Source organism: Calypte anna, chromosome 19 (assembly GCF_003957555.1).
Source record: "Calypte anna isolate BGI_N300 chromosome 19, bCalAnn1_v1.p, whole genome shotgun sequence".
NCBI classification, from domain to species: domain Eukaryota; kingdom Metazoa; phylum Chordata; class Aves; order Apodiformes; family Trochilidae; genus Calypte; species Calypte anna.
Genome location: NC_044264.1, coordinates 180,412 through 207,600, shown reverse-complemented (window position 1 = coordinate 207,600; position 27,189 = coordinate 180,412). Strand labels below are relative to the sequence as shown.

The window sequence follows — 27,189 nt, the reverse complement described above, 5'->3', positions numbered from 1 at the left end:
TGTTTTGGATCTTTTTTCCTTGTCTTTACAGCTGCCTGAATGAGGAAACCAAAGCTGGTTGCAGACTTTGAAATGTTAGAGCAATATTTGTGAGGCCTCAGTGAGAGGAGCATCACTGCTACTCTTTAGGGAGTGCTGGGATTCATGGACCATAGAGGGACCAGTTTTGTCCTGCCTTAAGTCTGAAGAAAGTAGGCTGGAAACATTATTTGGCTTTCATTTCCATTTATATGGGAGGCAGTACCTGTTCCAGCAGGGCTGGTGTTCTCTGCAGTGCTTGGACCTGATCATTTCTGGGTCTCTCTTTCTCCTGGTGATGAGCAGTACCCAGTGCCCAAGGAGCTCCTGGAAAGTAGCTGCCATGGCCTTTGGACTCCAATCCTTGTCATCAGGAGGCAGCAGTGCTCATGTGTAAGGGTTGTTTCCCTTTTCAGGCTTCACTTCAGCAAGAGCAGTTTCTTGTAGCTGTGGTGCAGGCATTTGGAACCGAGGTGGAATAGGGATGCAAAATGTCCCTCACCTCTGGAGTGTCACATCCTCATGCTGAATGGATCACTGATGGACTGTATGTGGCAGCTCTGACAGCAGTTTCTTAGATTTCACCACAGTGGTTGCTCTTTGCCCAAGACAGTTCCTCCCAGAGCTCAGGTGGTATTAGTGTGTTGTTGGACTGTTTTTCTGGCTATTCTTCTCTGCTTTTCTGTTTCCAAGGAGTGGATTTCCCAACAATCCCCCCTGAATCCTCTCCTTGTTGGCTAAAGGGAGCAAAGCAAGCTTTTAGGATACCCTTTGCTGGGAATATAAGGGCTAACCCTTGGAAAATTGTGGTTTCTGCAGTGAGGAAAAGGGGTGGAATTCTGAATTCTTCCCAGAGCTGCATCTTGTGTGGTATTGAGTCCATCAGGAGCTTGCCAGGAGAGCTGTGTTCAAGCCCTGTCTGTCTTTGTGTTTTTGTAACTGAGTTCTGACCCTGTCACTGCAATTGAAATGGAGTGGTATGGTACAGCAGCTTCCTGCTCAATGTAAATGTGTATGTCAGCTGGGGGCCTATGTCCTCATCCTAAACATGTTGTTTATATTTTGTTATCAGTTTGCTCTTAGGAAAAAACCTGGCACCTCGTTGTGCCCCATGCTCCCTATGGAGATGACAAGATTGGGGCTTGAATCCTGATGAATCATTGCCATGAGGCAAGGGCAATCTAGAGGGTCCTGCCTAGCAGAGCCAGGCTAGAGAAAAGCAATCATCATGAGGAATTAGGTACACACCTTTTCAAACACTGCTTTTGTCCTCATGAAGCTGCTGAGGACACAAACAGACAAGAAGGAGACATTTATGAAATTCTCTATTTTCACCTTGGACTGTGATGTGTTCTGGGAGAACATTTCAGGCCACTAAACATTTGTATACTTAAGTCCAGTTGATTTGGTGTGTTCTGGAGCTGCTTTTGTTTTTGTTTTTTTTTTTCTAGTCGAGACTCCTGTGTTTCATGCTGTCAGGATATGCCAGCTTTGTATGGTGTAAGGAACTCATGGTTTGTTTCCAGGTTCCTTACACTTATCAGGAACCTTGAGTCTGTGTGATAGCCTGCAAGGCAGTGATCCTGTGCTCTCCACTTGGCAAAATGCAGCAACATGAGCCATCTGTTGGCTGTTGAATTAGAAATTCAAGTAAAACAAAGTCCATAGGGAGAGGGATGTAACAGTGGATTTATAGGAGAGTTTGTGATAATGATGGTTGGAGGGGTGGTATCTTGTCCAAGCCATTGTGCTGGGAGATTCCTCCTCCATCAAAGGATGTCCCAGGTTGCCCTGTAGTCAGGTATCACTTCTCCCTTGGTCACATCCCCAGGCTGTGGCTGAATGATCAGGTTCAGTGGGAAGCAGCATGAAAGGATCTTTATCATGCTTGGCTTGTATGGTGCTGTAAGAAAAAAAAAATCCCTTTTAATTGTGATTCAAAACCACCTTTAGCATAGATGTGGTCCAGTGCCAAAGCTCAAAGACCTGCATGGTCTCCTGATTTCTGTCACTCACCTTGGCCAGGTCACACTTTCATGTGTCTCAGTTTCCTTAAGCCTGAAGTAGAAATTAATGATGTTTGACTTCTGTTCTGAATTGTCCTAAGACTCAGTGGGATTAAATGTGTTGTGTATGCACTGAGGAGTTGTACTGTGGTATAAAACTTTAATGAAAATGAAAATAAGAAAAGAGGGATGGCAAAAAGAGGGCTTTGAAACAGAGGGGCTCTTGGGCTTTAATTCCCCATTGCATGGAGATGGCAGCTGGTCCTGTTAGCAGCTTGAGAAACATATATTCCTAGCCAAAAAGTGCTTGGCAGGGTCATGGAACAGATCATCCTCAGTGCAATCACACAGCACCTGCAGGATGAGCAAGGGATCAGACCCAGCCAGCACGGGTTTAGGAAGGGCAGGTCCTGTCTGACCAAGCTGATCTTTTATGATCAGGTGACCCGACTGGTGGATGAGGGGAAGGCTGTGGATGTGGTCTACCTGGACTTCAGCAAGGCCTTTGACACTGTCTCCCACAGCATCCTCCTGAAAAAACTATCAGCCCATGGCTTGGACAGGAGCACCCTGTGCTGGGTTAGGAACTGGCTGGAGGGCCGGGCCCAGAGAGTGGTGCTGAATGGGGCTGATCCAGTTGGCAGCCGGTCACTAGTGGTGTCCCCCAGGGATCAGTGTTGGGCTCGGTTCTGTTCAATATCTTCATTGATGATCTAGATGAGGGGATTGAGTCCATCATCAGCAAATTCGCAGACGACACTAAGCTGGGGGGAAGTGTCAATCAGCTGGAAGGCAGGAGGGCTCTGCAGAGGGACCTGGACAGACTGGAGAGTTGGGCTGATTCCAATGGGATGAGGTTCAAGAAGGCCAAGTGCCGGGTCCTGCACTTTGGCCACAACAACCCCATGCAGCGCTACAGGCTGGGGACAGAGTGGCTGGAGAGCAGCCAGACAGAAAGGGACCTGGGAGTCTGGATTGACAGGAAGCTGAACCTGAGCCAGCAGTGTGCCCAGGTGGCCAAGAAAGCCAATGGCATCCTGGGCTGGCTCAGGAACAGCGTGGCCAGCAGGTCCAGGGAAGTGATTCTGCCCCTATACTCAGCACTGGTGAGGCCACACCTCGAGTACTGTGTCCAGTTCTGGGCCCCCCAGTTCAGGAAGGATATTGAGGTCCTGGAGCAGGTCCAAAGGAGGGCAACCAGGCTGGTGAAGGGACTCGAGCACAGACCCTATGAGGAGAGGCTGAGAGAGCTGGGGCTGTTCAGCCTGGAGAAGAGCAGGCTCAGGGGAGACCTCATCACTGTCTACAGCTACCTGAAAGGAGGTTGTAACCGGGTGGACGTTGGTCTCTTTTGCCAGACGACTTTCAACAAGACAAGAGGGCAGGGTCTTAAGTTGTGCCAGGGGAAATTTAGGTTAGATATTAGAAAGAATTTCTTTACGGAGAGAGTGATCCGGCATTGGAATGGGCTGCCCAAAGGAAGTAGTGGATTCTCCATCCCTGGAGATATTTAAAAAGAGACTGGATGTGGCACTCAGTGCCATAGTCTAGCAACCGCAACGGTGGTAAAAGGGTTGGACTCGATGATCTCTGAGGTCCCTTCCAACCCAGCCAATTCTATGATTCTATGATTCTATGAAAAATCCCTGGAGAAGAACTGGCTGGAATGAATCCCAGCAGGGCAGTGTCTCATGAAGAAAGAGCAGGATTGCTCTTGCACATCCCCCTGAACTACCCTATCCAGAGCGAGCTAAGTGTTAAGGTGTTCTCACTGTTAGGAGATTTGTTGTTGGGAGGGATGCTGAGAAGCTCAGAGCACAGAGTTGTGTGCTGGAGCCCTTGAGGCAGAGGCCAAACCCATGGTCAGCATCCATGAGATGTGTGTGTATGATTTCATGCTGACTCAGACCTTGGAGATAGCCACTCATTTTTTTCCTTGTTAAGCATCCCTGCCCAGAGAAAGCAAGCTATTTTTACCTGAACCTTTCTAGCATTCTTCCTAGTAGGAAAAAATCAACCCTGTGTGATCAGTCAGAAAAGAAAGATCTTTTGTTGGAGAGGTGCCTGTGATCCTCTCAACCTTCCAGTACCTGAAGAAAGGCAGGCCCTGCATGTGCCTCTGTCAAGGCCCCTCTTCCCTCTTGGTTACATCCCACTGGCAGGAGAAACCCCTCTCTGAGCCACAAAGGGTTGATCAGTCCCCATCAGAAAAAAGCAAGTGAGACAGAGGCAGCAGAGCCTTTGGAATCAAGGAGTGGAAAGCTGATGGGTCAGAGTCATTTCAGTTGTGGAGTCAAGCTGGTAAATTTGTGTTTGCAGGGAAAGAAGAGAAAAATAAGAGCAGTGAAGTCTAGTTCCAGTAGGCAGGAGCTTTTTGTGACTGTTAAATATAAAGTTTACAGCTTTTCCCTCTCCCTTCACCTCTGTTTCCACTCTCTGAGGGTTTCCCTTTCCACTGGTTGCACAGACAGCTCTTGAGAGGGGAAGACGTGGGCTGGATGGGAGCTGCCTGCCCAGGAACCCTGAAAGCTCCAGTGGAATAGAGGCTAGGGAGGATGCTTTCCTTCTCTGTGTTTGGGTGGGAAGTGTAAGATTTTTGTAAATTTTTTTATTTTTTTTTTTTACACTGCACATTTTTGTCGTTCTGTCAGCTGAGCAGTGCTGGCTGGGAAGGTGCTTGTGCACCTGGACAGGGTGGGTCAGGCATTAAGAGGCAGAAATAGACACCCAGCCATCCTGTTTGGGCAATTGTACTCTTTCTGCATTCTCACCACAGCTGGCATTCTCACCACAGCTGGCATCTCAGCAGCTAAGCCACAAAAGGAGCTCTAAAGACAAATGTGATCTCCTTTTGCAAGTACCTGTACTTAAAAAGAACCTCCCTCCTGGAGTGGCAATTATTAGGTTTCTGTTTCTTCATCCTTTGCTCACATGCTCACATGATTTACTTCTGCAGAAATGCATCCCAGTTCCACCCAGTGCTGGGACTCAGCCACTTCTCTTGGAGATGATTTACCAAGAGAAATTCTCTGTACAGAACCCAGTGCTGACTGACACAGCTGTCTCTGCCCACAGCTGCTCCCAGTGTCATCACCACCTTTACACTTGGGCATCCCAAATTCTAGGGTCCAACTCTGCCCTGGCTTGTGCACTGTAGATCTCTTCAAGAGGTGGTAATGTTCTGGGATGGCTTTATGGGGAGAGGGAGTTGTTGACTGGAAAGAGGCAAATGAAATGCCTGCTTCTGTCACAGCCCCACCTGATAGAAAAGATTTGTGCAGCTCCTGCGGTGTCACTTGGTTATTAACTGGGGAATGGGTGGGTGCAAGGAACAGGAAATGCTGTGGGAGAAGGGAGAAGAGCTGGAAAGGAAGAGGCTGGCAAAAGATGCAAGAATTCATCCCTCTGCCTTATGCTGAGGCTATTTATCTACAAATTAATCCTGTTTCTGCTGCCCACTCTCCAGCTGAATGTGCTGCCAGGTTTCTGTCTTCTGGAGATCTCTCCTTCATGGTGTTCAGCTGTCCCAGAACCTCCTGGTCTTGAGTAACCCAGGTTTCCACCTCACCTGGGAATGTGCCCTCCATTCATTCACCTCTTACTCTGCCAAGCCAGGCTGTTGTGCAGGGCTCTTGGCTGTCATTTGCAGGAGTAATTGCAAAAATTGATTCATGGGGAATGCCTGCTAGAGACAGATTGTTTTGACAGACCACCCAGCTATCATATTCTGTGTTTATTTGAGTCACTCAGTGCTCTGATGCATATTTGGGTTGTAAATATTCTGATTTAAATTGCATTTATTATTATGACAGCTGTGTTCCATTACCTATTATTATTTATTAGGTTCTCTTGTCCTTTTGGTTTACACCTTGTGGAGCTGTCAAGCCAGCTGCTTACCAGTGACAAAGCTCATAGCTCAGCTCTGAATCTTCCAAAAATAAATTCTCCAAAGGGATTTGAGCAACAGCAGGATGCATGTTGTTGGGAAGTCATTGGATAGTCTTTTTTTTTTGCTTTATTTTATTGGAAAGAGGAGGCTTGTGCTTTTTGCATGCTTTTGCCCAGTTTCCTGAATTAGGCTTTGCATTTATGATCCAGAGGTCACTGAAGTTAATAATCCCCCTGATTAATGTGAAGTTTTCATCACACCCTCCATGGCTCCAAGTTGAATGAATCAGTTTATTCAGTATTTGACATGGTGGGATGCTGACTTGGATGTTTCTGATTTTCTCTTGGAAGCCTTTTTAGCTTTCATAGCTTTTCCTCTTGTACAAATGGCAGCATAGCTTGATTCTGAGCTGAAGAAATTTCAGTGTCCTTCCAAGGTGAAGGTCAGATTGCAATGAGCACTTCTGGACAAGGCAGAGTCATTTTTTGCTTCTTGTTTCCAAGAGTCACACAGCCCCATGGCCAGGTTGCCACACCAGCTTGATGAGGTACCCAAGCACTTGAGTGTTAATTCAGGAAAGCTCTTAATCATGGAATTGATGACTCTGAAGTGCTTAATACAAGCATGTGCTTAAGTGCCTTGCTGGCTTGGGGCCAGTGCAGATGTACCCTTGCAGAGCAGAGATTTCTGAGTTACTCCAGGTCTGGTAGAGCACAAGAGTTTGGGGAGAGATGCAGGGATTGAGCCCTCTGTCTCTGGAGAGGATTTATGTGCCAGCCTTACAGCACCATTGCTCTGAGCAATCTATGCTGCAGGTGTTTCTTTTCATGTCCTAACATTTCTTTATTGTCTCCACTTATTTTTCTGGAAGAGTGAAAAGAGGAAATCTGTAATTCCTTTCAAACATCCCTGTGCAAAACAGATACACACGAGGCAGTCATAGGGCTCACAAAATACAGATGCAAATGGGATGCATTATTTATAAGGCAGCTTTGACATCTTAATAGATTAAAAACTAAGAGACATTTAAGATAATTTCATAGCTCAGCATTCTGCCCATTTTTGAGCTCTCATATATCATCAGCCATGAAAATTCTTAGTTTAGGTCTTAACCACTTTAATTTTACACCCACATTCCAACCAAAGGGGTGTGTGTCCACTGCTCTTCCTTTCCCCCCCCCCCATTTTTCTGTTCCCCCCACTCTCTTTTATACAACAAAAAGCAGACAGCTGGGCTTAGGCAATTCCAAAACCTCCTTCTGCCTTTCAGGAACTGCTCAATCATCATGAGAATCAGACCTCTGACTAAAGGGAGATCTCCAGGTATTCCAGTGTCCCACCTGGATCCTCCTGGCTTTGTTGAACCCAGTCAAAGTGAAAAAGGCCCTACTGCAGCACAGGACTTGTTCCTAGCCAAATCTCTGATGTGGACAGACAAAAGCCAGGTGTAAATCAGCTTAAAACCTGCCAGTTTCTGCTTAAATTCCAAATTAAGCAGCAATATGGTGGGAGTGCCTGATTTCAGGTGTTTTCAGTAGTGTCAGTGCACAGATTGTTTTGAGCCAGGCTGGAGTGAGCTCTGAAGTTGAGATTTTTCAGAGGGCAGGCTCAGCCCTACATGACAGAAGGTCTTGGATTAATGCTTTGGATTTTCTGGTGGGGGGGGAAGCAAAGGGGAAAGGTGAACTTGGAGTCTTTCAGATGTCTACCTCTTAGGGCTTTGTAGGTTAAAACTCTTTCTTTTAGTGAAGTTGTTTCTCAGTGCTGGGTTTAAGTACAAGATCAGTGCTGGTGAAAGCATCTAATGAGGAGCTTTCTGTCTTCCAGCAGGATTGGTGCCAATGGGATGACAGTAGTGCTGTTTTTCCTCAGCCTTTCGTGGTTGCCTTAAAAGACTGCTAGGAAGGATGAAAGAACTTCAGTTTCTGTGGCCTGTTCCTCTCTGGTCCCTGCTGCAGGAATCAACAAGGAGGCCTTGGCTTGATTTCTGTTTGTTTGAAACTCCTTCCAACCTTCACTTCACCTTCTCAGTGACACTTAGGCAGAAGCTCTTTACTGATTCTGTTCTGGTTTTGCCCACCTGAGCTCACAGCAGATTGTGAGGGGCTGGTGCTTGCAGATGTCAGACAAGTTCTGAAGTTTCTCTGGAAATGAAAAACTGCTTTGGTTGAGGAAACACTGAGTTCTGAAAGCCCATCAGGCTGCACAACTTTGTACATCAGGGAGGGCTGCAGAATGGCTAATTAAATGGAACTGCTCTCTAGGGGATTTGGCTTGTTACTGGCCTGATGTTTATTAAATATTTGTTTCCTTTCTCTATCCTTTGCAGTTTTCATCTGCAGTTTCATGGTTGCAGCACCCATCTTTGGTTATCTTGGTGACCGTTTCAACAGAAAGATCATTCTCAGCTGTGGGATCTTCTTTTGGTCAGGTGTCACTTTTTCAAGCTCCTTCATCACTGAAAAGGTAAGACAGTTGCAAAGGTACCCTGCAGGGTGTCCTGAAAAGATGGGCAGTATCTAATACCTTCCTAAAAAACTCCCCTGTGTGCTCAAGGGGATCCTATCCCTCTGGTGTGTATTTGGCAGGGAGCATATTGCATTATCTGACCTTCTGGGGGTGAAGTGGGAGCTGTGTGACTGTTTTCTCAACTCTGAAAGCTGTCATTTGGTCATGCCCACTCATAAATAGCAGGTGAAGCATATCTGAGCAAGAGTTTCTGTTGACATAAGGGTTTTGTTTTGAGGGAGATCCTAAAGAAACTTTAAAAAGCTTTAAAATAGATTCGGGGGGGGAAAAAAAACATAATCCATGTCTATTAAGTGGTTCTTTTGTCTTCTGGTAAGTAACAGAAGGCATTGAGTGTTTGTTGGGAAGTCTGCTCGTGGGATGTGGAATGAGAAAATGCATCCAGCAGTGGTTTTACACATGTGCTTTGTTTCCTGGGATGGCACAAGAGATTAGCCATCATTTCAGCTCCTTTAACACTGGTTGATGGATATGTCTGGGGAACTGCTGATGGAGTTGTCAGGCTCACCTAATTTTGTCAGGCTATGCACAGTATCCCTCACCTGCTTTCAGGACAGCCACAGGACCCCACTTTATTGCATTAATTTTCTTGCCTGTCAGAGGCTCTTGGAGGAAACAAAGATCTGGCAGCTTCTGGGGGAAAAAATATTCTCTTGTTTACATCATATTAGAGAGGAGGTTTAATTGCTGCAGGTTGCAGCACTCCTGTAGAGACAAATCACAGCTCCTGGCATCACCAGAGTGATTTCCCCAAGGGAAGCAGGGACACTCCTCATCCTTTCTGTCCAGCTGCGTTCCAGAGATTGCAGCTTTGTGGTCACACCTAAAGAATGACAACCAGGAACTAAACCTCCCCTCCCTGCTCCCTTCTGCCCACACACATGCTCTGCAGTTTCTAATAAAAGAGAATTTCCACCTGAAGTGGGTGGGCAGTGGCAGTCACACAGCTGGCTGGCTTTCCTCTGGGATTGACTGTTGCTGCATTGCTAAAGAAAAATGGGTATGGCCAAATGTAGAAGCCTTGAACTCAGTAAATTGTTCTGCTTTATAACTGGCCTGGAAACACCCTTTCCAGAAAAAGAGCATCTCCCATCTAAAATGAAGAGGGTGTTTTGCTTTTTTTCTTCTTTTTTATTTCTTTTTCCTTTTTTTAGTCTTGGTTTTGTTTTGGTTTAAATTTACTTTTGTAACGTTCTGCAGAAGGAGCTGTGATCAGAGCCCAAAGAGGGGAAGCATTTTATGAAGGAAGAACAACCTGCTAATAAACACTTCTCATGTCTGGGACACAGATTGATGCTCAGGTTCTCATTGCTCTCTCTGCAATAATCTAGACCTGTGGTTGTAAAACATTGGGGTTGGATTGATGTAATTTCTGTTTTCAGAGCTGATTTTCAGTTTAAGGATTTGGGGCTTGTTATCTGAAGTATTTTAGAGATTAAGATATGGTCACCAATATACAGGGGCTCAGAATGGAAGTGGCATGTTTTTATCCAAAAATGGAGAGAATAATGTTTATAAATATTCCATATTTATATCCATGGAATATGTTTTGAATCCAAACCCCCGTGTTTTGGAAGTCACAAGAAAGACAAGATCAAAATAGACCTATGTTAATTCCTCCTGGATTTGTATCAGTACTAATTCTGGACCTAAATTACCTGCACAAAACCCACCCTGATGCTGAGAAAAATCCCCTGTCCTGATTTTACTGCAATCCTCAGCTCTATTGGGAAACCTATCTTTTAAGCTAGAGGTTTCATGCTCTGCTTGTGTTGCGGACTCCAGGAGATTATGGAAAATTCTGCAGCTGCTGTATGGATGGATGTGCTTTATCCAGGGGCTGCAGCAGTTAAAGAAGATCATAAGAATTATCCCAACTCCCCATAGCATCCCTACCTCTTTGGTATCCTTTTTGGAGGCTTGATCTCTAATTGGGAAGACATGCCACTTTGAGCAAGGTAAATTCCTCAAGTACTAATGAGAGAGAGGAGAGCTGATGCAGCTTTTTTTTGTTTTTTTGCAGTGACTAACAAGGCATTTGCCCTGATCTTTGTCATCTAGGATTCATTTGAGGAGTGTAACACTAGCTCTTCTCTCAACATTTTTCTTTCTTTCAAGACAGAATGTGTGTTTGCTGGGGAGGAGGAAGGTTAGGAGCTGAAATATCAAAAGCTCTTTGTTGGCACAAAGAAAAGAGGTAGCAAGACTACTGTAAGTAGATAAATACATCTCAGTCAATGTGAAAACACAAAGCTTAGAAGGAAAAAATTGGCACAGGTTGAGCCCACTGAAACAGTGTGCAGAAAACTCCTTTATGTGGTGACAACAAAAATACTGAACTAGCAAGAAACAACAGCTATTCAGCAGAAATAGCCAACTCTGTCTCCAGGAATTGCCTTGCTTCAAATTTGGAGTGTCTTGTGCCTCATGCAGGCTACTGCTGTGTAATTAAATAGAGTGCACAGCCACAGAGTTGACTTTTGGAGTGTTAATGGCAAGAGGGAGCTTCACAAAGGCAGAAGCAGGAACAGAGCTGGCACTGGGATTTGTAAAGGCAGATTCTGAAAGTTGTACAAACCTGATCCGTAAAGGTTTTCAGTGGGGGGGGGGGGGGGCACTACCAATTCCTGGCTGCAATTTGGACACCTAAAGGAAAACTATTAAAATGCTATATTTTGACTGAACATCTAGATTATTTGTAAGTTATTTTGCAAGCAAGCATAGAGAAAAGGACATGTTCATTCTTATCTGTCCTGTGCTCAAAGTGTTCAATCAAGAAGTACCCATGTGGCAAGAAAAGGCCATGGAATCAGGAACAACCTCAGAGAGATGGATTTTCATCTGGAAAAAAGGATTGGAGCACGATGACACAGTTCATTTAAGATGCTATCTAAAGGATATTTCATGGTTTTTGGGTTAAAACTGGCAGATAAAACAGGGAATTAGCTGTATGTGCCATGCAGACATGTAGTTGCTAGAGAGCACTGCATTAAGGGTTGTAACCACTTATTGCAGCATCCTTAGTTGCTTATTACCAAATATCTTTTGGCTTTTAACATGGCATAATGACTGTCAAATAGATGATGAATACATCTCTCATCTGCTGGTAGCTACTAAATAGCTAAATAATACTCTCACGAGGAAAAAAGGAAATCAGACCAAAATTTAAGAATAGTTCCAAAGAATATAGGAGGTGCCATAGTCTAGTGACTGTGGCGGTAGTTGATCAAGGGTTGGACTCGATGATCTCTGAGGTCCCTTCCAACCCAGCCTATTCTATGATTCTATGATAGTTACAGAAAACAACAGTGCATGAGTTCCATGCATGACAAAGTAGAAACAGCACAACTAGATACTCAAATGTTGGTTGCTATTCATGAGGTGTTAAACTACATTTCAAAAAAATCAAAATAACAAACCCAAATAAACACCATGCCAGAGGTAAAGATAGCTGGTTTTGTGGACAAAAATAGCTAAATTATTATTAACTAATAAAATCATCAAAAGCAACAAGGCTGAGATGATACCAAAGAGGTCAGTTTTTATTCTGCCAAATAATGGGATCTGGTAATTTGTATTAGTGCACAATTTCTCTATAAAAAAGTAAGAAATTAGTCCTCCTCTACTATATCTATGGTCTAGCTCTTCCTAAAGTAAAAGTTGCATGAAAAGATCATTAGTAAACTTGTTCACTAATATGAAATTATCTAAAGTTGGTACATATTTGACATATCTCTAAATGAACTCAAATTTTGTATTTCATAAGTACAAACACCTGCTTAGAAATTCCCTCCCTTTCTGCCTTTTAATCAGCTCTCCACCTGCAGGCACACAAATTTTGATTCTTTCCCTAGCAAAACCCTTTCTTGTGTTGTTTTTTGGGTCTTGGCAAGCATTTGGAGAAAGACTTTCTGGTTGTTGATTCATGCTCTGGAATAAATCAGCAAAGAATTCGTGAGCTGCTCTGCAGCACAGAGAAATGCAGGAAGCACACAGACACCAAGGACTTTTTTCAAAAAGATGCATTTCCAGCTGCACAAAAAGTCTGTCTGTCTGTCTGTCTCTGCAGCCTCTGCTTTACTCAGTAACTACTTTGTTCTCTGGGTAGCATTTTGATGAGTGTAGTGCCTGCTTGCTTAGGTTGTGGCTGATGATGCTCAGTTGGTTTAGAGGCCAGGATGTCACTGGTGGTGGCATCCTGTGGTCCCAACTGCACCATTTCTCTCTTCCAGTTTCATGGGAAGCAACTTTGGTTAGCAGGAGCAATCAGGCCATGAGCTGAGAGTTTGTTTCTGGCTGCTTGGGTATCCACATCTATTCCTTGGAACAGTCATTTTTTCAGCTGACTGATTTGGCCAGAATTTTTTTATAGCTAAAACCTTGCTTTTGGTGCAACCCTTCCTACCCCTCTGAGCACAAACTTCTGAGAGATCAGTGGGCAGACAGCAGTTTCTTAGAGCAAGAGAGAGTCTGGAGGTGGAAAGTTGCAGTGTGTTCTCCCTGCCTTGCAAAATGCTGCTATTGCTTATGGAAATATCTTGAATAAAGCATGTTCTGTGTAAAAGGGATGGCATTTTACAGATGAGCAAAGTGTTCTGCTAAGTAGTTTGGCTCCAGGAGGCTGGGAGACCAAGTGTACCTAATAATCAGGCAGACCAGGCTGTGGCAATGTGGGTTTGCTGGGAGCCATCAGAGCTGCAGATGGCAGAAAGTTAGGAAATGGAAAAGCAAAGAATTAACACTCTAAACCAGGAACGTGCTTTTGAATCCACCCATTCTTGGGAAATATTCCTTTTGAAATGTTGATACAAGTGACATGATGAAACCTCTGCTCCCACTGCAAGTTGATCTGGGTAGGTATTTCTACAAGTGGTTTTTTTTTTTCTTTTCCTCTCCTTTTGATTTGTCTCTGAAAGAAGAAAATAGTCCACTGTGGGTTGCAGTTAGTACTTGCTAACGTCCTGTCTTTCAGACATGCCAGATGTGTATTTATTTCCAAAGCTTGTCTTTCAAGGAGTACTAAAAAAGAAACAACAAATTATGTGCAGTATGGTACCAAATGGTTAGCTGGGTTAATTTTTAAAAATGTAAACATAAACCAACCCTGCTCCCCTACACATGATGATTCAGTGCAGCATAAAAATAAAAGCCTTTAGTCTTCCTTGCTCTGGCAGAAGTTGTATTATAAAACATACAGCTCCTGTTCCTTTGCTTCCATTGTGTAAAATAAATCCACAGTTTGAAAAACAGAAACAAACAAAACTGAAAGCCCCAAGCCATCACTTTGTATGTGCTGAGTGTTATCTTTGAAGTCACCATGAATTGCTGGCATGTTTCTATCCTGCTGTTCCATCCTTTTCTCTTTAAGTAGAACTCTCTTGTGGAGAGAAGGCAAATTAGATTCTCCCAAACTGCACATCCATTCAGTTTCTTCCCTCACCTGCAATTCCTGACAGTTTTTGTGGATGCTGGAGAAACCAGTGCTGGGACCAACAGGGGCTGTTCATGGACAGGGGCTGGTAGTTGGCTCTGGTGCATTTTGTCAGCCTTTGATGTGCTACTGGAGCCCTGCAGATGAGCCCATACTATTGACGTTTGGATTTCTGCATGCTTGCCCTTTTGCTAGGCTGCTCAGGGAAAATGTAGTCCCCTGTAGAGCCTCTTGTCAGGGAGGAAGAGGTTTGGGTGGGTAATACACTAGAGTCAGGTAGCCCTCCAGTCACTAAGTGCTACTGGGATGGCCCTGTGTGTAATGCTGGAGTAGTGCCCTGCTCCCCTCCCTGCTAGCTGTAACTTATTCCTTGTCTCTGTTGAACTAAGACAAGACAGTCTGTGCATCCCATCTTCTCCCCAGGAATCAGGGAGCTTCTCACCAGCAGGGAGCTGCTGTGCTGAGGGGCTGAGCATCAGGAGGTGCTGGATGAGGGAGGATGCTGTGCTGGAGTTGGTGGCTCTGAAGTCCCAGAAGAGAAGCAAAGGATAAGGCTTTCCATCTCCATTTACACTGCAGAGTGAAATCCTTTACAGGCTTGATTCTGCCTTTCATTCCCTCTCCCCTATGGCTGGAAGGAGATGGTTTGAAAATAATTCCCAGAGCTCCCTTTACCCCTGCTGCCCCTCTCAGCTGTGCAGAAGGTTTGCTTTCACTGCAGTCTGCTGGTGTCGATATTGCCCATCAGAAGAGAGGATCCCACACCTGGATCTGTGGACCTACATCTATGTGGCTGCTGGAGTCAGGGATGAGATCCCCAAAGCTCTTGGGAAGTAGGAATTGTCAGGTCCCTGTTGCAATTCTGCTGTGAGAAACTCCCTCTGTGTTTTTTGTGGCTCTTTGACTTGCCAGCTCTAGGACTAGATCAAGATGTAACAAAATCCCTGCTCCCTGGACAAAGAAGTATGAGAGTTTCTATGGGAAGTGAAAGGAGCCATTTATTTGACTCCAGCAAAAAAAGCACCTCCTGCTCCTTCCCAGTGCTAGTCACAGCACTCTGATCACTTGTACTGCCTTGCCTTTTTTTTGAAAAATAGGAATTATGTGGAGTGTACTGCAGTAAAGAATACTCTGTTGCTCTGGTCTTAAGGTATTCTGGGCAAGCCTGCCAGCATCTTCAGCACAACTGATACCAAATACCAGAGACTGTTTCCACATAAGAGCAGGATCTACTCTTTGCACAGTGTAATGATCTGAACTCTTGAACCTTGGCTCCTCATTGTTTCCTTGTATTTTGCTGACCTAGGACAGAAGAGATGGGAGATGAAATGGTTGCTGAAATGGAGTGCAGAGTTACTGTGTTTGTCTTGTAGCTGCCTTATATTCTGTTCCTACCTTGGTCCTTTCTACCTTCCCCCCTTCCAAGGGAAACTAGAAATGAAAACCAATCTAGGGTATTCTCAGACTATCAGCCCCCAAAAAGCCAATCTATGAGAGGAGGAAGCTTTTCATAGATGTTATCAGAAACTGAAGTGTTGTATTTTCTGCTCCTAGTGTTGGTTTTTTTTTTCCTTCCAGTATCTACCTCTCTATATCTGTAAAGCAAACACAGCTGATGTTGGCTTCCAGGAGAGAGACAGACTGTGGTTCCAAAGCTCCCTCAGAAAGCATGTTCATGTGATGAGAAAATTACCTTGAAGGTGCACAAGGAATATCTCCACCAGCTTTTCCTCTCTGGAACAGGATCAGTTCTACTTTCCCCTCCAGGACCCCAATCAAGGTTACCCCCAGGTCCCACCTTCCCCAGGCAGAACCAGCCAGCCAACTAATCCCATTCAAATTTCTCAAATCACCCTAATCTCATGCTGCTAGGTGCCTAAGTGCGCATTAATCAGTCTGAAACCATCCGAGTCAAACACTGCAAGAAGAAGAGCAGTTTCTGTTGCTGGGTGTCATAACTCACCTGAACTGATGCAGGCTGCTGCAGAGGCTTCTCTTGCCAGGTCATTAAATTGAGGGTGGAGATTTGCACTGAAATGTCAGACACACCGGAAGGCCGTGCTGCCATTCAGAGAGACTTAGACAGGCTAGAGAGTTGGGCAGAGAGAAACATGATGAAGTTCAACAAGGGGAAGTGTAGGGTTTTGCATTTGGGGAAGAACAACACGATGTCCCAGTATAGGTTGGGGGCTGACCTGCTGGAGAGCAGTGTAGGTGAAAGAGACCTGGGGGTCCTGGTAGACAAGAGGATGACCATGAGCCAGCAATGTGCCCTTGTGGCCAAGAAGGCCAATGGCATCCTGGGGTGCATTAGGAAGGGTGTGGTTAGTAGGTCAAGAGAGGTTCTCCTCCCCCTCTATTCTGCATTGGTGAGGCCGCACCTGGAGTATTGTGTCCAGTTCTGGGCCCCTCAGTTCAAGAAGGACAGGGAAGTGCTTGAAAGAGTCCAGCGCAGAGCTACGAAGATGATTAAGGGAGTGGAACATCTCCCTTATGAGGAAAGGCTGAGGGAGCTGGGTCTCTTTAGTTTGGAGAAAAGGAGACTGAGGGGTGACCTCATCAATGTTTTCAAATATGTAAGGAGCGAGTGTCAGGGAGATGGAGTTAGGCTTTTCTCAGTGATTACCAGTGATAGGACAAGGGGTAATGGGTGTAAATTGGAGCATAGGAGGTTCAAGTTGAATATCCGGAAAAATTTTTTTACTGTAAGGGTGACAGAGCCCTGGAACAGGCTGCCCAGGGAGGTTGTGGAGTCTCCTTCACTGGAGACATTCAAAACCCGCTTGGACACGTTCCTGCGCGATGTACTCTAGGTGGCCCTGCTCTGGCAGGGGGGGTTGGACTAGATGATCTTTCGAGGTCCCTTCCAACCCCTAGGATTCTATGATTCTATGATTCTAACTGCTCCTCAGAGCTCAGGCAGTTTCTGCAGCAGGGGACCAGAGGTTTGTGCTTGGGAGAGTATCAAGAAATAAGCTCAAGGGTTAATTTTAATTTGCAGTGGGTCTCAAGGAGGGCTCCCTATCACTGCCTACCCCCTTTTTTTCTTTTTTTTTTTTTTTAGAAAGCTGTTGGTTAGCTGGGTTACTGGAAGATGTTGCAATCATTATCAGGCTGTGATTGTGGTTCTGATTCAGCTCCTGCTTGGGAAGTCTGTGGGAACCTTTTGTGTGTCTTTGTGGGAATTGAGTCAGACACTACATCTTTTTAAAATCAATATGCTTACATTGGATGCTCTTTCATCAGATCATGAAAATGCTTAAAGGCAACAGCTGGGGACAGTGGTGCCAGCAGGAAGGATCTTGACAAGCCAAAAACCTTTACAGCTTTGTCCCATTTTTATGCAGAAACCTGAATTTACAGCCTCTGGGATGAAGAGTAGAAAAGTTCAGTGGCCATGACTCTCATCCTGCCTGTCCTGCTTTTGTTCTGCCTGAGCAGGAAATCTCACCTGGGTCAATGATTTGAAGAGAAGGCAGAGGAAAGAAGGCAGATTTATTCCATTGCCAGGCTGTGTGTGTCTGGGCAGCGTTCTTTCTTATGCTGGCAATTAAAATGTGTATTCTGCTCCTCATACTGCAGCAGAGACCTAACCCCAGAGCATGCTGATGGCACACAAAAAGGATGGCTTCCTGCTTCAGTCCTGTCTGATTGGAAGTCTCTGTAATGCTGATGCATTATGCTTTATAAATAATTGTTACAGCATCTTAAACTCAGCCACATTCAAACATCCCAGGAATAGAAGAAAAAGAAAATTGTCCATAAAAGAGATGGACTGAACCAGCTGAAGGGGAGAAAAAGAAGTATTAAAAAAAAAAAACAAAAAACTAGTAGGGCTGCAATTAAATTTCCAAGCAGATGTTAAAATTTAGAGTAAGGAATTAGAAAATTCTGCATCAGTTGCTTCTTGCAGAAGTTCTTGTGGCCTGAGGAGCAGAAGGCATTGGCCATGCAGTGCTCTGTAGTGGGGAGGTCTGGCTTGGTGTCTGGATGGGACCATGTGGTCCTGTTCCTTTGAAAATAAACTTCCCAGATAACTGTATGAAGATAATGCCTCCTTGGTGGGGTAGAACCTCTCCCTTCTTGTTTCTCTGAAGTGTTCAAATAGGGGACTGGAAAAATGCTGTTTGTTTAGGGATGTAAGCTGGCATTTGTGTAGAATCATAGAATCATAGAACCATAGAATTGGCTGGGTTGGAAGGGATCTCAGAGATCATCAAGTCCAACCCTTGATCCACTCCCCCCGTGGTTCCCAGCCCATGGCACTCAGTGCCACATCCAGGCTCTTTGGAAATAGCTCCAGACACGGAGAATCCACTACTTCCCTGGGCAGCCCATTCCAATGCCTGATCACCCTCTCCATAAAGAAATTCTTTCTCATCTCCAACCTAAACCTCCCCTGGCACAACTTGAGACCCTGCCCTCTTGTCTTGCTGAGAGTTGCCTGGGAAAAGAGCCCAACCCCCCCCTGGCTCCAACCTCCTTTCAGGGAGTTGTAGAGAGTGATGAGGTCTCCCCTGAGCCTCCTCTTCTCCAGCCTCAACACCCCCAGCTCCCTCAGCCCTTCCTCACAGGAATTCTGCTGGATCCCTTCACAGCCTCCTTGCTCTTCTCTGGACCTGCTCCAGCACCTCAATCTCCTTCCTGAGCTGAGGGGCCCAGAACTGGACACAGGACTCGAGGTGTCGCCTCACCAGAGCTGAGCACAGGGGCATGTAGCATGGATGTAAAGAAGGGATCTTACAGCTTGAGTTCTTGTGGTTTGGAAGGAAGCATCAATGTTCAGGAGAGTTTGGTCACAGAAGAGGAAAACCACTCATTTAACCAAGCTCATTATTAGAAGGCCTGGAAACAAACCTAAGCTTTGAATTAGAAGGACCTTGGTTCTTTTAAGTTGTGCATATTGAACTGAAAACCAGGATGCAGGAGAGGGAAAGTGGGATTCAGCCTCTTTGGCTTGTGTTCAGATGCAAAGGTAGGGATTTGGGCCTTTCTTTGGTTGAGCTCTTGGCTTTCTGCTGATACAAAAGCATCATCAGGCATCCTGTAGGAAGTGGAACTGCTCCTTCAGTGCTGCCCACAGCCTGGGGCCATGCAGAAAGGCTGTAAAAAGGACCATTGTGTTCTGAGGAAAGTGCAAATAGTGTGAAGATGGGAAACAGCTTAAAGCACCGGGTGCTAAATTAGTCTTTTGAAGTGTTGACATTTCTTTTAAATGCATAAAGTTCACTTGCTGCACAAAACACTGCATTTGCAATTCAGATAAGGTTGACTTAGAGTACTAATCTCAAACTCCTGTAATAGATTTTGAGCTGGAAATCCCTGGGAATGGTGCTGATCATGTCTGCAAAACATGATTGACTTAATCTCATGAGAAGATAATGACAAAACATGAAGATGCATTTAATATAATTAAGTAGGATTGTCATTTTGTCAGATAGGATGGCTTGTTGAGAATGGAATGAAGCTCTAGCATGACAAAATCCTGCCAATTAATAACATTTCATCTAGCATTTAGCAACTCTTCAAAGGAAATCATGGAGAAGTTGGTAGGTTTGAGGAATTGGTGCATTCTGCAAGGGCATCCTTCCTCACAGTGCTTGGAGCTTGATTGAGGCAGCGAACCAGAGAAGTGTGAAAACAAAGTGGGAGGAAAAAAAAATTAATCAGAGTTTGGTGGGATTTGGATGGGATTTTTTTTTTTTTTTAAGCTGGCACGCTTAAAAATTTTTAGCATATGCAAAATGGAATATGCCAAGAATCAGCAGAACCAACAGATGCTGGGACTATCACTTTGTGGTAATTTCATTTAAACCTGAGGCATTCTATTAAAATGTGTCTTTTATGGAGTCTCAAAACTTGTTCTGCCCTTGAAAATACATACAGCTAGAGCAAAACACCCACCTGGGTGTCTGATGGTGCTGAGAAATGATGGGGTTGTGCTCTCTAAGGACCTGTCTGTTGGATTTGGGTACATCCCAGTTGAAGACTTGGTCCAAACCAAAGGGTGTTTGAGCCAAGGCACTGTGTGGATGCAGTCAGGTCTCTTGTGCCTCTCCAGTCATCACTGGAGGTGGAGGTGTTGTTAGAGTTGTGCACCTGGAACTCAGTGTTCTGGTATCTGTGTTTATAGCTGGATTGCTTGGATTCAGGCTTCACTTGTGACTCATCTGTGCCTGGAACATGCCAGCTTGTTACTTACTGCCTGAGAATATTCCTTAGTTTCATGTGTGCCAGGTCATATTCCAGCTACTGGGATGTGGAAACTTGTGTCAAGAGCTTCTCATCGTTTCCACAGCTGCAAAAATCTGTTGTAGATCTCCCCATCCCTTGGTTTTGTGATTATTTTTTGCCTTTGCAGGGCTCAGGAAGGGTATGGTGACACTGCCTGATGCCAGGTATTTGTTGCAGGCACTGCTAAGTGTGTCCCACCTGACAGATCTGGAACAAAAAGCAACAGTTTGCTTCCCACCCAGGACTATTATGATTCTCAGGGGAAGAGTTTGGGAAGATACATTCCTGCCCAGCTGCATGTAATGGGTTTGTAACATGGATAAATGACCACTCTTTTAGCTTTGTGAAATGCTAGGGGGCTTCTCTGTGTCTTACACCAGAGCCACTGGGATGAGAAGTGTTTTAACTCAATGTTCAAGCAGCACTGGTAACATGGGGCTCTTTATGAGCCCTAGGATTTATTTGAAAGCATCAACCTTTTTCTTTAAGGTCTGTTTTATAAGTAGCACTCTGCTGGCTGGTGTTCTGGTGAATAAGCAAGCTAATCTGTTATATTCCTTCCAATTACAGCCCAGACTCTTGTCATTAATGCACTATTAATGACCAAGATGCTAAATTGAGAAAAACATCAATCCCACCACTTGGCTGTCATGTACTATTTGTACCACAGGCAGGTCAGTCCAATGGAAAGCCCTTCAATTACTAAGCTGAAATGCTGCTTTGTCTTCTCTGAGGCTACTGTCAAGACCCTGCTTCATCACCCAGTGTCTTGTAATTCCATTACCTAATTGGATGGAGAACTGGACCTACTCTTTTTCATTTTTTTTTCCTTTCTTTTTCTTTTTTGGTGCTCCCCCAAATGACTGAAAAGTAATAGGGGAGCCTTCCAGGGTTGCCACGGGTTTGAAGGGAGGGCAATGATGGCAAATATGGATTTCAGACACTGCAATTTGGATGCCAGAAAGGAATTTCATATCCCCAAATCTGCAAGGAGCTGAGAAAAGCTTGGCCCTGGTTTTTCCAGCTGTTGCAGCATGCAGCAGATCCCTGCAGACTCTGAGAAGTGCTGTGGGAGTTGCTGCTTCCAGGGTGGTTTTGCTTTTGTTTTTCCCCAGTGTGCTTAATTAGGTGCTTCAGGTTTAGAGTCTGCCTGTAGGTATCCAGTTGATAAACACTTTAGTTGCTGATTGAAGGGTGTAATGAGTGAGAAGGGAATATCTGACAGTCTTTCCTGGTTATTTTTAAGTATTAAGTAATAATGTAAAGCTTATAAATTAAGGACACTTTAATCAGCCAGAATCTCAAGTGCATTTCCAAATAAAACTTTCTACATTCTGTTAAGTATGCCTGAACAGAACACCTGGGAGAGCTAAAGCCATTAACAAATACTAGAGACAATCAAAGGAAAGGTGAGTGGACTTTGCTTCATTTCTGTATTTAAATATGTATTTTGTGCTTTTTCTGCTTGCTGTAGTCTCTCTTCTCCTCATTGTTAGGATCTGAATAGCAGCCAAATTTTCCCAGAAGGGAATTGTTCAAAGGTGAGGTGCTTGGAGCTGAGAATAGACAGGACACTTTGCATCCAAATGAGTTGGAAGTGTTTGACATAGTGTAGAAGAATGAGACCTGCTTTAGAAGCTATGGTATCAGTCCATCCTAGTTGCAAAGGGTTTATATATTGACCCTGGAGAAAAAATCAAGTGTACTAAGGTTTCAGTAACTCAGTAGCTTGCTGTTGTGGTGTAGGTGGTCTCATCTGTAATGTGCTTATAACCTCTAGCCAGCTTATAATAAGGAGGTGTGAATAAAACTGATGGGAATGTGTTGACCAAATGTGTGAGTAATTGAAAGGAGGCCCGAGGCTTTTCACTCCAGTGTTAGTGACCTTCCTGGCAGGGAAAGAGCTTTGGGTAAGAGAAGCTTCTTCACTGAACACTAAATATTTAGAGTTGTTTACTTGCCATGCACAACCAGGCTTAAGAGGAAAAGAGTGAAGAAAAGTGGTTGAAGTTGAATGCAACAGAGACACAGTAAATGAGATTATGTCTGCCCTGTGGATTTAACTGAGATTTTGAATAATTTACCTTTGCTGAAGTGGAATCTTCACTCTAAAACTGTGCTTTTATCACTAGAGAGCTTGTAGTGTTGCTTTGACATGTAGAAATACCTGAGAGAAGGCAGTCAGGGTAAAGCCAGACTCTTCTCAGTGGTACCCAGTGACCAGATGAGTTTAGTGGACACAAACTAAAACACAGGAAATTCAAGAAAAAATCAGTTTTACTGTGAGAATGGTCCAACAGTGGAGTGGGTTGTCCAACAAGGTTGTGGCTTCTTCATCCTTGGAGATATTAAAAACTGAACTGGATGTGACCTTGACCAGCCTGTTGGGGTTGGTCCCACTTGGAGCAGGGAGCATGGATCAGGGTATATCCAGAGGCCCCTTCCAGTCCCAGCTATTCTCTTGTTCTCTGATGTGCATGGAAAGGAGAGAAGTTTGAAAATGGTGATGAAAGATTCATTTGACATCAAGAGTTCAACTCAAAGGGAGGAAACTGTAGAACCTGAAGAGAATCCAGTGGTGACAGAAGTTACAGGAAATGTGTGCAGCAGCCACATGAAGGGATTTGAGATTGGAAAGAGATGGGAAGTGAAAAGTGGTTATGGGTAAGTGATAACACACACAATGAGGGAAGAAAAAAGGAGTCTAAACCAAATCACTTCTGTCCAGTGGGCCAGGTGGCAAAAGGCCCAGAAACTGCAGTGAATGTCCCCCAGGCCAGCCGGCCACCAAGGCTCATGTCTGATGAGGGGAGAACATCTTGTTGGAGGTGAGAAGGGGAGTGCACTTGTATCTCTACTGAAAACAGATAAAATACTGATAGTTCACAGCATTGCAGCAGAGTTGGGAACTCATCAACCTGTCAACCAGTCAATACAATCAGCATGTCAACATCAACCAACCATGTATCCTGCTAGTTGCTATCACCCAGAGATGAAATGTAATCAACTCCTTTTGGTTGTAGGAAATCCTGAAAACAAGGCTTACCCAGCCTATTAATGGGGGAGAAAAGTACCAGCCAACAAAGCATCAGAACGAAGAGTTTTGCCCCCAGGTTGTTTTGTGTTTGGGTCTCTCTGCTGGCAATGCCCATGAGGGATTACTTTAAGATAATTTGTAAATAAAGGTAGATATTAATCTTCCTTTCTTCTTGCACAAAGATACCACAGACAGCAAGACATCAAATGGCCAGAATTTGGCATGAATATTCAATTATTTAGAAGTCTGGCCTGAACTTGACAGGGAGATATGTTCTTCAGAATTGGCAGTGGACAATTCACCACTACTAAATATACAACCTCTCTCTAGATCTTGACAATATTTCTTTTTTTATTAGAGGAGGGTTAGAATCATTCCTGTTTGATACTCCTTTGTGATCCATAGACCTGACACAGCATTCTTAGAGGGTGTGTGGACCCAGGACTTGGATCCACAAATGGAAGCCAGGTGCCTTGGTTATGTGTATTCCAAATCTGTAAAGCTTTAGGGGTGCAGAGAGGGTGGAAGATTTATTTAGGCTTCTCTGTCCCGCTGTAGCTTTTGTGGTTCGTCCAGAAGCAGAATGGAATTGAAAACATCAACATCACCACTTAGTGTCATCTTGTCTTTCACAATAGTGTCCCTGTTTGCCTTGGAAACTTTCAGCTTCTTAAAGGTGACCCCATCATTGCTGGAAGGGCTGAGAGAGATGGGGTGTTTGGTGTTTAAGTAAACCTGTCACCTGGCTTGGTGGTGTCATTCCATGGCTCAGCTGGGGAGCTGGAGTTTGCCCTGGGAGTTTCCAGGAGCCAAGGCTCTGAGTCACAATCTTGATAGTCAGGAGCATGTTCCTGCCTTGGGTTGCAGCCTGGTTCATGGGACAGCTTTGCATACCTGTGGTGAAGGGTGGGGTTTGTCCTCTTTAACCACTTAGATCCCTACAAAGTGCTGATAAGGCTTGGGAAAAGTCCTGGGAGTGCAAAAGGAAGTGTGGGGGTTTGCCTGGCCAGAAGATTGAGGACAGGCAAGACAGCTGCTGGCACAGGAGGGTCAGAAGGGACCAGGGTTGTGCAGCCTGGAATCTGCATCTGAGCCCTGTGGGTTTTACTTTGCTCAGCTGATATATAAATAGCAGATTTCTCTCTCTCCAGCTGATGTAGCTGATCACTTGTGACTGCTGTGGTGCCCCCTGGGTGTTGTCAGTGCAGGACCCTGCCAACTATAGGAACACTGCAACTGCACTACAATTGAACTGAGTTTTGTCCAGAAATTGAGGGAAATTCAGTCCATCCCAATGCTTTCTCCTTATCTTATTATCATTCCACATGCATGTGTTTTAGGCTTTGAGTGGCTGCAATCCTAGCTGCCTGGTGGCAGGGATGATTTGCCTTATGCACATCTTCTTTCCAAGGATGCAAACCCTGATTCTGTGTCTTCTTTTCTTTTCTTTTTCTGCATAATGTTTATTTAATAAAAGAAGGAAAATATGGCAAATTTTCAAATATGGAATTTCGTGGTGCTGAGCCCTACAGCAGCTAAATGTAGACACTGTAGGAGGTTAAATTAATAATAATAAATAATAATAATAATTTATAAATAAAGGGTGCAAGAGCCTTTTAGAGCAGCAACATCAGATCAAAACATGGCTACTGGGACTGAGCATCCTAACTAGTAGTTTATAGTAGGTTGGCTGTATCTGTGTGGTCTCCTCAAGCTGTGTGTCCCTAATCTAAAGGAGCCTGGATTCAGATGTTTTGTGAGACCCTTACAAGTGACTCCACACTCATGCAAATCCTTAATAACCAAAGCTTAAGGATCATATGATTCTTTAGAGACTAAAGCTGGTGGTTCACATTTGTACACATATTTGGTAGATTATAGGTTTATCACTGACAGCTAATCTTTCAAAGAACTGTGGCTTAATTCCTTTTGTTAACTAATTAAAAAAAAAAAAAAAAAAAAAGAGAAAGAATTTAAAGCTGTAATTAGACCTATTAAAACATGTATTACTCACTCAATGGTCTCTACAACTAGGATAAATGTATAATTAGGAGGTTTGTCCAAACATGATTAAAGCTAATCACATGTCCTAGGCCATCAAACATTTATGTATGCATGAGATTGAGAGTTAAAGGCAGTGTGAAAATGTGAATATTAGCCCATTCATACTTTGTTGAGAAAATACAGGAGCTATTATTTGGCATATTATAAATATTTAAATCAAATAACAAAATCTTTTTCCAGACTAAAATCGTGGAAGATCTAAGCCCACGATCTCTAGCTGCTGTTGCCTGTGGTTTGCTGAGAGTTGAAGAAGTGTAGAAGTTGGTAGGCAGCACATTCCTGTCAGTGATCAGTGCATTCCCTGAGGAATAAGGATTTGTACCTCTGCCAAAACTCAGGTCTGTTTTGGAGTGAGTTGTTGGGGTTTTTTTGTTTGGATTTGTTAATCTTCAAATGACAATACTAAAGACTTAGCAGCAGAACCAGGACGTGTGTTTCCTTCCAGAGACTTAAGAGATGGGAAGAAGGGAGCAGATCCATTGACTTTCCCACTTCACATCTGCATGTAGGAGTCCTTTCCCTGTGCAATATTTTCTGATGGTGACATCTCCTGAAGTTCTCAGGAAGACTGTGGTGGTTCTGAGTCTCTTTCACTCCTTTCATATGTTGATGGTTTGTTGTGTACTGGCATCTCCCCTGGCTTGTGTCTCATCAACCTCTTTGTGGTTGGAGAAAAACTATTTGTCCATGTCTAAGGAAAAGTTGGCTGTCCATGTCCAAAGAAAACTTGGCTGTCCATGTCCAAGGAAAACTTGGCTGTCCAAGTCCAGCAGATGTGATGGACATTGCCTCTGAAGCAGAGGTGGATGAGGAGAGCTATTTCTGCCATCCAGCCATCCAAAGAAAACCGTTGCATCTCTACAAACAAGGAGATGACAGCAGCTCCCATGGAGGTGCAAACATCTCTGCCATGACTGCTAGCCAAAATTAAACACATAAATTGTTTGCCTGAAAGCTCTTTGTTTCCAAAAACTTGAGTTGTAAAGCACAGACCCCTAGAAAGACACTGAAGTACAGAGGTTGCTAGGCTTACCCAGCAATAGAATAAGCTCAGGTGCTGAAATATCTCTGAGATGTTTTCTGTTTTCCTGCACAGATGAGCAAATTACAGAAATGCTCCAAAGTCATGTAGAAAGGAAAAATCTGCTTTAAAACATCCATTTCTGCTTGGGGAACAGTGAAATGAAGTTCAAAATCTCAGCTGTTTTTAAGCAACGATAATTTAGAGCAGAATTTGACTGATGTCAGATCTTTTTGTTTCACTAAACTGCTGAAAAACCTGGGGTGGGAGAGAGGAAAAAACACTTGGGGGATAGGAATGTGGTGCCAAGGAAATGGCAGAAGGTCCCTTCTAGCACTGAGGAGAACACTGCTCCCCTCTGCCTGGGTATTACCTGACTTTCCCATCTGCTTGTGTTGGTTCTTATGTTCTGACACACTCAGAGATGTGTCTGGGGTTCACATACATGAAATAACACTTGTCTATAGTGCACACACAGTGGTTTAGGGACCAGTTTGGTTCCTGGGACTTCTGTGCTCCAAATGAGTAGCAGCATAAGAATCATGGCATCGTGTTGTGGGTTGTACTGTTGCTTCTTCTATGAAAAATGAAAAGTTTAGGCCTCTCTCTCTCTGAAATGACTTTTTTTTTTTTTTCTGGGGGAGCTACCCAGCTGCCCCTCTTCAGAGATGTTAAAAGCTTGTTTTGGCTGACTGAGTGGAGCTAGAAGATTGTGGGTTCTAGCTCACTGTTACAAATTACTGCATCTTTTTGTTGTATAGGTTCCAGTAGGTTGCGTGCTAGCCAGAGATCCAGAAGGGCTCCTTCACCTGGGTAAGATGAGGGATTAGCTCTTTAATCCTAGATATTGTGCTCTAAAACCAGGCACAATGTACAGCTGTTTATAAATAATTCCCTAACATTATTTTACACTTTAGAATTTTTTCCTAATTGTCAACAGGAAAACATTTTCATCATCTC

At 44.2% G+C, this 27,189-nt stretch overlaps 1 protein-coding gene across 4 annotated transcripts in view; it reads left to right on the top strand.

Moving 5' to 3' along the window:
- LOC103536543 (protein spinster homolog 2) overlaps window positions 1–27,189 on the top strand; it is a 135,556-nt gene that overhangs the window by 53,480 nt on the left and 54,887 nt on the right. For all 4 annotated transcript variants that reach the window (XM_030462496.1, XM_030462494.1, XM_030462495.1 and 1 more), the window contains exon 3: window positions 8,243–8,379. In XM_030462496.1, the coding sequence (XP_030318356.1) occupies window positions 8,243–8,379 (137 nt within the window). The remainder of the gene's footprint in view (window positions 1–8,242; window positions 8,380–27,189) is intronic.